Source organism: Physella acuta, unplaced genomic scaffold, assembly GCF_028476545.2.
Source record: "Physella acuta isolate Inbredline_101_S28 unplaced genomic scaffold, ASM2847654v3 ptg000170l, whole genome shotgun sequence".
In the NCBI taxonomy this organism is placed as follows: Eukaryota; Metazoa; Mollusca; class Gastropoda; family Physidae; genus Physella; species Physella acuta.
Genome location: NW_026731689.1, coordinates 281564 through 295670, shown reverse-complemented (window position 1 = coordinate 295670; position 14107 = coordinate 281564). Strand labels below are relative to the sequence as shown.

At 37.1% G+C, this 14107-nt stretch overlaps 1 protein-coding gene across 2 annotated transcripts; it reads right to left on the bottom strand.

Annotated features, from left to right (window-relative positions):
- Positions 1–5291: 5291 nt before the first annotated feature.
- LOC131936169 (brorin-like) lies at positions 5292–9870 on the bottom strand. Of its 2 annotated transcripts, XM_059293082.1 has the most exons (4): positions 9656–9870; positions 9161–9233; positions 8431–8510; positions 5292–5371 (listed from the first exon to the last, which is right to left on the bottom strand). In XM_059293082.1, the coding sequence occupies exons 1-4, from the start codon at positions 9761–9763 to the stop codon at positions 5342–5344; spliced, it is 291 nt and encodes a 96-aa protein (XP_059149065.1). In that variant the 5' UTR covers positions 9764–9870; the 3' UTR covers positions 5292–5341. The 2 variants fall into 2 exon arrangements, with proteins under 2 accessions (XP_059149065.1, XP_059149064.1); XM_059293081.1 differs by lacking the exon at positions 5292–5371 and having other exon boundaries at positions 8346–8510; positions 9656–9868.
- Between the last annotated feature and the right edge of the window lie 4237 nt (positions 9871–14107).

The following is a 14107-nucleotide window of genomic DNA, read 5'->3' as shown; positions in this document are numbered from 1 at the left end:
TGCCTTATAACTTAACCAAAATGTTCTATTGTAACCTATCTAGTGTGTTAACATATAAAGGGAATTATATTTTTTAAATATCTAATTGATCAATTGAAAAAGTAAAATTAAATAAACTAAATTTTCGACTTAAGAGTTAAACAAATAAAACGGGAGTGATCTCCCCTAAACTTTCTCGAATATTCTTATATAACACTACTCAGGATGGCAACTCGGGATATAGTCATGATTTTTAATCCATTTTTAATTAACTTAACTTAAACTTCTAAAAATAGAATAGAATCTCGAAGAAAGAAAAAGAATTGCGCACCAAGTGAACGGCAAACAATATCTGTATAAAAGTACAGGATATTAGTACTTTATAAATTCATATGCGGTTTTTGGTTTTTGTGAAATCAGAAATATCGTAAATTACTACTTTCGGTCAATGGAAATTACTCAAAATTTGACAGATGGCAGTGAATGAGATCTTTTACTTACTATTGACATTTCATTTTTCTATCTGAAATAGCACTCAAGTTATAGGCTTTTGAAAAATTGAAAGAAGAATCAATTCCACTTCCTTTTACCGGAAATCGCTGAAATGTTTTTTACAGAACTACAAATTTGATATAATACATATATGACATTTCATCAACCTAGCTGTAACTGTACTAAAGTTATAGTGTTCACAGACATACACACACAAGCACAGACATACGGAAACAAATTGCAAAACTATTTTTTTTCCGACTCAGGGAGGTGTAAAACGATTTCGATTTTTTCGCACGCTTACAATACTTGCTCTATACTTTGTATACGAGAAAGTAAAATGGGCGGGGATATTTGGCTGACTAAACTATGTTTGGCTGCAGAGCCGGCGTTAGTAATACGCGGGGCCTAGGGCCAACCATCCGCGCGGGGCCTTTCCATTATATATATATATATATATATATATATATATATATATATATATATATATATATATATATATATATATATATTTAAAGGCCTATATAATGTGATGTACACATAATAACACAAATGTTTTGGAGTTTATAAGCTAATGTCAAACTTTCCACTATAATAACAGATTTTTATCTCACTCATGTATTAACCCAATGTTCGTAGTTTTTTTCCTTTGCTAAGATATTAAATCACTTTTGAGAGTTATGTAATTCATACCAAATCACTTAAGAAAATTTAATCACGTGCCGAATAATTAGGAAAATAAAGTTTACAATACAGCGAACTCGGCCTGATGTATCAAAACAGTATAGACTTCAAAATTTGTTTAGAATTCATACAATATTTTAAAACCAAAAACATTATTGTCTTAATTATTGAACGGGTGAATCCTTAAGGTGACACAACATAACAACAGTTTTAACTTTCTTCCAAAAAATAATAATAAATCACTCTGTTTAATGCCGCCTGATATAGATCCTAAGGTGCCCCCCCCCTCGTCGCCCTCCTCCCACCCCTCTGCACGCAACTGAATGTTAATTTTGTTATACCGGCCTACTTATAGAGTTTCTTCCAGGCATCTCTTCGGGGCAAGCCCCCCCCCCCCCCGAAGAAAATCTACCGCCCCCTCCCCGAAAATTTCAAGTGCCCCTCCCCCCCCCCCCCCCCGGAGAAAAAAGTCTGGAAGAAACACTGTACATATACGACATTATACGACATCTACAACAAGAAAATCAGGACTAGAGTTCATCAGGTCACTAACTGTCTACTACAGACATCCCGTCTGCTCACTAAAAGGACGTCTTCATGGGTCCGCATACAATAGGGTATCTCTTTACGTCGTGGGCTAATTCTCGACCGCCATCTCCAGTCAGCTCAGGTCAAATGCCAGGCGACCGTACCCTACACAAAGGGGAGGTGTAACACTATTTTTGTATCGAATTACGGCCTGTCCCAGTTCAGGTGGGACTCACCAACATCAACCGTGGCCTCAGTTATAACAATCAACAACGTCGGCATTCGACCTTTTAGTTTTTCCCAATTGAATTCAGCAACCATTTTTTTTTAAGTTTACGAACTAATTCAGATAACAATGACATTGCTGAAGCGCGGGGCCCCTTCAAGCGCGGGGCCTATGGCGACCGCCCCGTTCGCCACCCCCTAACGCCGGCTCTGTTTGGCTGTGAAGGTGGCTGCTCATAATGTAGACTACCCACGTCATTTGAGAACTAGGGTAATGTTAACTCTCCTCCATCTGCTCTGGTTATATTCAAGCTTGAAACAGTAGATTTAAAAAACTAAATTCTAGTAATAGGTTTGAAAGGCTGGTTCCTAGTGGCTCCTAAAGTTTGTTGCCAAAAAAAATATTTTACAACCAAAATTGAATATTTTATTACATCTGAGATGTAAGTTCAAAACGATTTCCGGTTTTACTAAGGCTAGAAATGGTTTAGTAGAATCAGGGTGTTGTGGTGATAGGAGATGTTATATTATTTAATACAAATAAACTACTAGGCTATATCCCATCGACGGCTATTGTGCATTTTGTCATGGAAAACAATTGCTTCGACTTTCATTGTTTTACTTTCCCTGGCCACTCCGGTTGACTTCAAGTAAGGATTGAAGGCGGTTTGTTTTACATTTAAATTGATAAAATAATACTAAACTGCTTTTCAACGCCTGATATTCAATACAAAAAATATGAAAATAAGTGCAATCGATGGTTCCCAAACGGCTTTAAATTTTGAAAAATGTAATTATAATTGAATCGCTTGCCATATATTTTTAAAGATTAAAAAAAATGTAGAATGATTACATAGACTTTTCAAGCCTATTGTAACTTTAATGGGGGAAAAAACCATTTAAATGCTCTTTAGATTGTCAAGACTGAAGAAATCGACTTAAAACAGTTTAAATTTTGTTAACAACAAAGAAAATTCCTGTATTGTATGTATATAGTTGACCCTTATTTTGTTGACTTGAGTTTTTTACAGCGACAGCTTGGATTATACAGTCATCGAATGTCTCACGTGACAGCCTTCTTGGAGTCTATTGGCTGAAACTGTCTGATCAATGGACAAACAATCTATTGGCTTATGACGCTGATCGATGGAAAAATAAATTAAAATTGATCTTATGTCACAATAACCTCTGCTATTTGTTATAACCACATCGCTTGACGTCAGTAGAGTAAACTAATATTCAGTTTTTGTCATTGTTTTATTGGCAAGGGAAGAACTTTGTCGTATATTACACGTCACCAGAGTGCTAGTCACTAAACAAATTCTGTAAGTGTAACTAGCAGACCTATGGCATTTATGATGACAAGTATTACACATTTCACATATTCCTCTTCCATAACTAGAAGACCTATGGCATTTATGATGACAAGTATTACACATTTCACATATTCCTCTTCCATAACTAGAAGACCTATGGCATTTATCATGACAAGTATTACACATTTCACATATTCCTCTTGCATAACTAGCAGACCTATGATATTTCTCTTGCCTAATAATAACAACACTTCCCAAATGTCACTTAAATAAATAACAGGGATTTGATAAACCTCTTGCCTAATATAAATAGTTCTCACATTTTTTTACCATAATTAGCATATCTTTTTTAGATTTCGTGCAAAGTTAACCTTCCTACAAAATTCCTCTTGCATAATAGGGCTGGTAAGTAGGTCACCAACAAGTTTTATGGCTCATGAAGGTTTAATTGAGCCGTAGAGCTGGCTGGTGACCTACTTACCAGCCCTATTATCATACCTATTATTACTCTTAGGCTTACGGCCTTTGCCTTGGATACTTGATTTTCTAAATTTTTAATCTTAGCCCTTGACCCATGTATAGGTGAGTTTACCAGCGCTTCAGCTACTGATGTTTACAAACGCTAATGCTACTGATATTCTCACTCTCATAGACTTAAACGCATGAAGTCATGCGTTAATTAAATTTAAAAATTAATTAGCTAGGTTGATTTGTATTTTCAAACAATTAAAAAAAATAACGCCTTTAGGTGAAATAGCGTCATTAGATCACTATGTTAAATTTAATTAGTGGATTAGTGATGAGATAGTTTGTCCTGTGGTTTTATTATCCTGAGCTGTTTCATTATATAAAGATAGCTAATAAACTAAATATGTTTTTAGACATCTTGATTAAATTTTAAATGTGCTATTTTTTAACTCATTGTTAGGTTCCGTACGTTTAACGTATTGTGGCATCTATATGACACAATTTTGCAAGCATACGATATTATACGATATCAGCTATATGACGATATTCTAATATGGCATATGCTGAATTACATTATTTGCCAGATGACATATTTTACAGCTTTATGACATTGTTGAACGCTTTAAGACATCTTGTTAGTCAAATGTATTGTTAATGACATGTCGTCAATTTTACTATTAGAAATATCAGGGTTAACGAAATATTAATCTAATCCATTGACACATTTTATCTTGAATACTTTCACGTCAGACGCTGAGTTTTTCAAGATAAAATGTATTACAATAACGGGTGCAGTGTGGTGTTGTGTGATGTTATGTGGTGTGGTGTGGCGTGATGTGATGTGGTGTGGTGTTATGTCAGACAGGAACTGAAGTACTAAGTGCTAGAAATTTTGAAGTGCTTGAGGGTTAAATGCTTGACAGTGTGTAAAGCATTACATGAAAGTTCTTGGTACAAAATGTTTTGAACTAGTTAGTGTACTGTGTGTTGTATGATGTAGCCCATAGTTAGTGTGCTGTGTGTTGTATGATATAGCCCATAGTTAGTGTACTGTGTGTTGTATGATATAGCCCATAGTTAGTGTACTGTGTGTTGTATGATATAGCCCATAGTGTACTGTGTGTTGTATGATATAGCCCATAGTTAGTGTGCTGTGTGTTGTATGATATAGCCCATAGTTAATGTACTGTGTGTTGTATGATATAGCCCATAGTTAGTGTACTGTGTGTTGTATGATATAGCCCATAGTGTACTGTGTGTTGTATGATATAGCCCATAGTTAGTGTGCTGTGTGTTGTATGATATAGCCCATAGTTAATGTACTGTGTGTTCTATGATGTTGGATTTGTCTCTGGTAGATGGGTTGATGTCCTCATCTGCCCGAGGGTTCGAACTCGTGATTTTTCGGTTTAGCAACCATGAGCTTTACCGGGTCGACCACGCCAGTTCTCAGTAACACCACATAACTGGCGTGACGACTGGTCTAGACAACATAACACTCTATTTTACTCACTGTCAGTGAATAAATTATGGGTGAACCATCTAAATCACATCATCCCAAGCATATCAAGCAGACAGTTCAACCAGTAACAAAACGAATTGCTTTAACATTGGTTTATTGAATGATCAATTGCTGACTTGAAGGCCGTCTAGAGCACACAGCTGAATGCGTCTTCTGAATCACAGTCGCATAAATGCTGCCTAGAGCATACACCTGAATGCGTATACTGACTCACATTCGCAGAACATGCCTTCTCCGTAGTTGTGGCTCTCACCCACGGGGATAAAGACGCCAAATAAGTTACAGCCGGCTGAAAAGGAAGTGATTAAGTATGCATGATGTGTGTGTGTTTGATATATGTATATATTGAAATTTTTTTAGAAATGTATGCATTTATTTACATCATCATCATCTTTACCCGTTCGTGCCCAAGAAACAAGGGGCATGAGATAAAGTAGAGTTCAACTGCTTTAGAGACCTCGGCAAGAGATATTGTGGTCAGCACTATTTACTCTCCCCAACGTGAGTTAGGTACCCATTAGAGCTGGATGGACTCAGAGACGTTCTACTGACATAAACTTTGATTCGAAATCGGATTAAGAGTTTAGTTCTCTACCGCTAGGCCACACCGTCCCACTGATTACATATATAATTACATATATAATTACATATATAATTACATATATAATTACATATATAATTACATATATAATTACATATATAATTACATATATAATTACATATATAATTACAAAAAAAGACTCTATGGTTAAAAAGATCCCCATAAATTTTTACCCGCTCCTAGATTTTAAAGTTATTCAACATTTTTATGTACATAAATATATCAATAAGAATCACAGTTCCGAATACTGCCTTGCTAAAAACGAATCAGTAGATGAATAAACGCGGTAGGACATGGTCGGGGTACAGCTAGTACAACCAATATAAGGTTTGGAGAGATGTGTTGACAACCTTAGGTGTTTTAGAGAATAGTGGGTTGACAGTCCAATGTGTTTTAGAGAATAGTGTTGACAACCCTGGGTGTTTTAGAGAGATGTGTTGACAACCTTAGGTGTTTTAGAGAATACTGGGTTGACAGCCAAAGGTGTTTTAGAGAATACTGGGTTGACAGCCAAAGGTGTTTTAGAGAATACTGGGTTGACAGCCAAAGGTGTTTTAGAGAATACTGGGTTGACAGCCCAAGGTGTTTTAGAGAATAGTATTGACAACTCTGGGTGTTTTAGAGAATAGTGTTGACAGCCCTGGGTGTTTTAGAGAATAGTGTTGACAGCCCTGGGTGTTTTAGAGAATAGTGGGTTGACAACCTTAAACACCTCTGCGATATGTGTAATGCAATTCGACTAGATATCTGTACAACGCCCACAGTCACCTAGATATCTGTGCAACAGCTTAAGACAATCCTAAGAATTGTGCTAAAGCCCTAGGCATTGTCCAGATATGTCCAGGCAGATCTAGGCATCTTAGAGATTTCAGGTTACTGCCATAGGCGGCCCTCGGCTGTGTGAAGTAGGGTAAGAAAAGCGTGCTTACCTGGGCAGGTTTTGCAGCAAGCACCTTCCTCCTGGACTGGCTCGGTACATGGCACTTCAGGGCAGACGACATTCTGGTGTATGATTGTAGGGGTAGAGATGGGGGTCAGTTAGATCAGATAGGATGACAGACATCAAATGTTGAGGTAGAGATGGGGGTCAGACAGGAAGACAGACATCAAATGTTGAGGTAAAGATGGGGGTCAGTTTGATGAGACAGGAAGACAGACATCAAATGTTGAGGTAGAAATGGGGGTCAGACAGGAAGACAGACATCAAATGTTGAGGTAAAGATGGGGGTCAGTTTGATGAGACAGGAAGACAGACATCAAATGTTGAGGTAGAAATGGGGGTCAGACAGGAAGACAGACATCAAATGTTGAGGTAAAGATGGGGGTCATAGAGGAAGACAGACATCAAATGTTGAGGTAAAGATGGGGGTCAGACAGGAAGACAGACATCAAATGTTGAGGTAAAGATGGGGGTCATAGAGGAAGACAGACATCAAATGTTGAGGTAAAGATGGGGGTCATAGAGGAAGACAGACATCAAATGTTGAGGTAGAGATGGGGGTCATAGAGGAAGACAGACATCAAATGTTGAGGTAGAGATGGGGGTCATAGAGGAAGACAGACATCAAATGTTGAGGTAGAGATGGGGGTCATAGAGGAAGACAGACATCAAATGTTGAGGTAGAGATGGGGGTCATAGAGGAAGAGAGACATCAAATGTTGATGTAGGTAACTGATACCCATATCATGGGTTTATATAGCTTTTATAAACACCGTTAGCTTAAGTGTTATTCATGCCCAAACAAAAAAATCTGAACTTAAATTAATCAACCTTTGATATTTGAAGCTAGTTATGGACCAGGTGTGGCCATAAAATTAGATGCATGGTTATTCAAAGATTTCGGTTTTTTTCCACAACAATAAAATTAGCTTTGATTAAAATATATTTGATTTTCTTTATTTAGCGTTTTTATTACACGTCATGGCTAAAGGATTATCGCAGGGATTGAGGCAATAACGAACGTAAGAGAAAGCAGATTAAAGACGTGATTGGCGTGGTGGTCCATAATTTAATTAATGTATTGAAATGAAAAATAGATTTTATTTTTTACATCGTTTAACTGTACTGTTTTTGTATACCAGATTTTTCTTGGGTAACAATGATTTTTTTCGTTGGTTTAATTGTTGGCTCGTGGGTTGGTGTGGTGTGGTGTGGTGAGTGTGATGTGATGTGGTGTGGTGAGTGTGGTGTGATGTGGTGTGATGTAAGACAGGAAGTGAAAAAGAAGAAATTGTGAAGTGCTTGAGGGTTAAATGCTTGACAGTGTGTAAAGCATTACATAAGTTCTAGCTACACAATGTAGTGTACTGCCCAAAGGTTCGAACTCGTGACTTTTCGGATTAGCAACCATGAGCTTTACCGGGTCAGTTCTCCATAGACCACTTAATGCCTGACCAATTGCGTGACGACTCTTCTAGACAACATAACGCTCTATTGTACTCACTGCCAGTGACTAAATTAAGAGTGAACCATCTACATCACATCATTCCAAACATATCAAACATACACTTCAACCAGTAAAAAAAACGATTTGCTTTAACATTGGTTTATTGCATCATTATTGAATCGGTTTATTGAAGACCGCCTATAACACACAGCTGAATGCATCTTCTGACTCACAGTCGCAGTACATGCCGTCTTCGAAGTAGTGTCTCTCTCCAACGGGGATAAAGGCGTCAAATATGTTACAGCCGGCTGAAAAGGAAGTGATTAAAAGTCCAACGTCTAGAGTTAAAAGCCCTATGATTTCCATATATATATATATATATATATATATATATATATATATATATATATGTGTGTGTGTGTGTGTGTGTGTGTGTGTGTGTGTGTTTGACATATGTATATATTGAATTTTTTTTAGAAATGTATGCATGTATTTACATCATCTTCATCTTTTCCCATTCGTGCCCAAGTTACATTGGGCATGAGATGAAGTAGAGGTTAACTGGTTCAGTGACCTCGGCATATGAACAGATAGTGTGGTCAGCACTATGACAAGCCACCTTTACTTTCCGTGAGTTAGGTAACCACCAGAGCTGGATGGGCTCAGGGACGACTACTGACTGGAGCCCGGATTCAAAATCGGGTTAACAGTCTAGCTCTCTACCACTAGGCCACGCCGTCCCAATAAGTACATACATAATTACGAAAAAAAAACACTTTGAAATTAAAATGATCCAAATAAACTTTAAGGTTATTCGACATTATATATGTAACTAGCGAGCCCGTCCCCTAGACATTTTTAAGATATGTGCAGGCAGCGCTAGGCATCGTAGGGATTTCAGGTTACTGCCGTAGGCAGCCACCAGCTGTATTAAGTAGAGTAAGAAGAGCGTGCTTACCTGGGCAGGTTTTGCAGCAAGCACCTTCCTCCTGGACTGGCTCGGTACATGGCACTTCAGGGCAGACGACATTCTGGTGTGTGATTGTAGGGGGTAGAGATGGGGGTCAGTTAGATGAGACAGGAAGACAGACATCAAATGTTGAGGTTAGAGATGGCGGTCAGACAGACAGACAGACAAACACAATAAAGTAAACCGACACACATAGATGCGCTTCTCTTGAGAAATAAACTTACCGACAAACAAACAGACCCATACATATTAAAAAAACAACAACAGAAAAACAGAGTTCTAAATTAACTATGAAACAAACAATCAAACGAACAAAAAAACCGAGTAACAGACCAACGGGAGAAAACAGATGGAAAAAAGAGACAGTCGAACATATAAACGACAGACAAACAAACAGACAAACAAACAGTCCAATAGACAGCCACATAGGAACATGACACATACGCAGAAACATTTAAAAAAAACAGTTAAAGAAAAACTGACCTCACAATTCTCCTCTGGGTTCGAATCCACAGGTACCGGCCCGGCTGAGCAAGACACCGACCACATGACTACAAGAGCCAAACACGCCATCAGCACAACTCTAGACATGATTTCAGACTACAAACTTCTCCAGAAGTAACAAAATCTAAATCTGCAGCTGTAGGTAACTGAACCCCATATCATGGGTTTATATAGCTTTTTTTTAAACACCGTTAGCTTAAGTGTTATTCATGGCCGAGATTAAAATCTAAACTAAATCAACCTTTGATATTTGAAGCTAGTCATGAACCAGATGTGACCATAAGTTTAGTTGCACGGTTATCCAAAGATTTCGGTTTTTTCCATTACAATAAAATTAGCTTTGATTAAAGTATATTTGATTTTCTTTATTTAGCGTTTTTATTACACGTCATGGTTAAAGGAATATCGCAGGGACTGAGGGAATGACGAACGTAAGAGAAAGCAGATTAAAGACGTGATTGGCGTGGTGGTCAATAATCTAATTAATTTATTCAACATGAAAATTGATTTTTATTTTTACAACGTTTAACTGTACCGTGTACCAGATTTTTCTTGGGTAACAATGATTTTTTTTGTTGGTTTAATTGTTGGCTCGTGGGTTGGTTTGTTGGCTGGTTTGTGAGTTGGTTTATTTGTTGGTTTCTGAAGTGGTTTTCGAGTAGGTGTGTGTGTTTTGTGTGTGTGTGTGTGTTTTTTTTTGTGTGGTTTTGTTTTTGTGTTGTTTAGTTTGTTTTGTGAGCTGTTTCAGTTTGTTGGTTTTTACTTTCTCGAAGTATAGAAAAAGTCTTGTAATCGTGCTAAAAAATAACATGAAATTTTGACAGTTTTCACCGTTTTATTCCTCAGTCCTTCATCACATCCGGAAGATAGAGGACTTATTTTAATCAGGCAAAAATTATAAATACAAATATATAAACGTTTTGGCGTTTTATGCGCTATCGAGTCGTAAAAATTCTGTCCGTATGTCTGTGTGTCTGTCTGTGTGTCTGTGTGTAAACACGATAACTCGAGTACCGTTACAGCTAGGTTGATGAAATTTCATATATAAGTATTTTATCAAAATCGTAGATCCTGATCAACTTTTGAGCGATTTCCGATAACCGAAAGTGGTACTTTTTCTACTTTGAATTTTTCAAAAGCCTATAAGTTGCGTACTATTTTAGATAGATGCATGAAATTTCACACGTAAGTAAAAGATCTAATTCTCTACCTTCTGTTAAATTTTGAGTAATTTTCGTTGAACGGAAGTACTAATTTACGCTATTTCCGATTTCTCAAAAAGGTTCAATTGGTGTGCAATTCTTTTGTCTACGAGATTTTATTCTATTTTTAAAAAAAGTTTAAGTATTTAAAATGGATTAAAAGTCATGTCTATATCCCGATTTGCCATTCCCTGTTGTTTCATTTAAGAATATTCGAGAAAGTTTAGGGGAGATCACTCCCGGTTTATTTAAATCACATGTTTTATTAACACAGTGTTTTTACTGTGAAGGAATGTATTCATACCACAGCAATCTATATCTATCTTTACCACATGCTTAAATGAATAGAAAACACATTATATTATGAAGTATTTATTGAATCCTCAAATGGTGACTTGAGCCGACTAGTCAACGCAGCTGAATTCATCCACCGCATCACAATGGCAGTGCATGCCGCTTTTGAAGTAGTGCCTCTGTCCCACAGGAATAAAGACGTCAAAGATCGTACAGCCGGCTGAAAAATAAGCAATGGGCCAGGTAACACATCAACACATAACACACAACACGACAACACATAACACACGTGAATGTATGGGTTAGCTATTTGGTTTGAGAAAAACAATTGGCGCTAACGAGGGAGGGTAGGTGGGGAGAGTTGAAATTATTGAAATAGCTACTAACTGTTGTCAGTATTAATAATTAAGTTGAGTTATTAATCCGAGTTTATATATATATATATATATATATATATATATATATATATATATATATATATATATATATATATATATATATATATATATATATATATATATATATATATATATATATATATATATATATATATATATATATATATATATATGTATATATATATATGTAACGAGACTATTTGCCTGTAGTGCCAAATGTTAACGAGTTCTGCTCGACAACGCCAAATGTTACCGAGTCTAACCACTCATTCTACACAACATCGACCACAGTATAGATACTCGAAGATGCAGGTTCGCTATTGATCCTTTTATTACATGAATCAAAGAAATGCTTCACAATAATATAATAAATCAAAAGGAATGCTTCACAATAATAGTCTGAATCAACTGACCCCCAACAGTCCTCACTAGTCTTCACATAACTGAATGCACATGTCTATCGTCCTTCTTAACACAATACGGCTAACCCGTTCAATAACCAACTTGATACTGCCACACTGACTGACTGATCGAGAGAGAGAGACCAGAGAGCCAGCGAGCTCAGCCGTCGCCTTCCTATATCCCCTTCGTATTCGTAATCGTATTCGGTTCTATCATAATCGTAATCGTAATCGATTCTAATCGTTGCATCAGAATGTTAATTACGCCGCTTCTGTCGTACAGTCCGATTTAATAAGCCATCTGCATCCTGTCACATCAAAGTTGACAGACCGTATTGCGTTCTTATCGTATCGCTTCCCAAGATACTACGCCTTGGCTTTCTGATCGTTATCAGCCAACACCTGCGTTATTGCATCAGTCGTGTCAAATTTGACAGCGCTGTACTGCGTTCTTATGTCTCTGGTAACTTCCCCTAGTTACATATATATAAATATAAATATATATATATATAGGCCTATATGTATGTATGTATGTATTTTTTAAATGTTAATATCCAGGTGTGTTGGTGTTAATGTGTTTCTATGAGTTTTCTTATGTTTGAGTTTTACATTGTTGAGTGAGTACAAGAAGAACAATCAGACAATTGGTGTACACAATCACAAAACTGGTGTACACAATCAGACAACTGGTGTACAAGTGTGGTTAGGACCAGATGAGCGATATGTAGCTTGAGAGAAAACATAAGTTTTGCTGATTTCCGCTAGTACCAGCGCTAGTCAGTAGATGGATTTAAATCATAGACTAATGTACGGTAGTCGTTGTTCTGTTACGAAAAGAAATAATTAGAATGTCATGATTGCTTCGAGATTGAAATCCTGGATAAATTAGGCTTGTTAGCTGGGGGATTAGCAGTGTGGCAGGAGAAGCCAAAAAGAAGCTAGACGGGGTAATCCCATCGCCCGTTGTGATAGCAGTACCTAGAAATTTGCTAAATACCTTGGCCACAGGTAAAGACTGCAGGTGAATACCCGAATTACAGGTAGATAACTGGACCACAGGTAAATACTTAGACCACAGGTGAATACCTTGACACCAGGTAAATATCTAGCTCACGTGGAAATACACACACACAACATGTAAATACCTGGTACATATGGTATCACTAGTTTATAGCGTACCTTGCTTTACTTTTGCAGTAAAGAAAATAACTTTTAATTAATAATTAAAAATTAAGGGGACGTTACTCTAAGCCTACCTTAATGTTGACATTATATGTTGTTAATACATCACAGCCCTAACACACAGTTAAATTCCTGGACAAAATGTGAATCCACAGTGGCAATTGACATATATGAATTCACTGACCGCACCAACAGACACACGGAACTCAACGATAAAGACACTGATCACAACAAAATTGGGTCGGCGTGGTCGAGTCTGTAAAGCTCATGGTTGCTAAACCGAAAAGTCTCTAGTTCAAACCCACGGGCAGATGAGGCACGTTAGCTGGGGACAGCCACTCTTCTACGAGATGCAACTCCAAAAAAAGAACAACTGCTGTCTTGTAGTTTTTGTCTTGGTCGGAAAAAGGTTATGAAAGCAAATTCAAAAATAAAAGCAGGCTGAAACCGGAGTCAATTTTCTCAATGGCGCATAACCAGTTGAAATGCATACTTAATTATACTGGAGGAGATCCCTTCCAACACTAAAGTTAAGAGCGAAGAAGACGAAGAACGAGAGATGAATGGACCAAAACACCAGAGACACTGACCACAACACCAAATACCTTGATTCTCATTTGACTTTGATCTTTCTGAAATGTTCGGTACAGGTGAGGCAAGTGACCAGCGTGACGTCACAACAGCGATGACAGCCAGTAGAAGAATAACCTTGTACATTTTGCTAAATCTACTCTAGAAGCTTGGAGAAAATCTACAGTGAAAAACACAGGACTTAAAAGTTGCCGAGATATTTGTAATGTTCTCCAAGTTTCAATCAACATATACCAGCATCAAATTACAGGAATGTGTAATCTTCTACAATTTAAAAAAATAAGTCACATCTTACAAATTGCGAAAATTTAATTATGTAACTATGCAAGCTGTGTCAAGTTTTATGCTGAGCAAATAAAATAC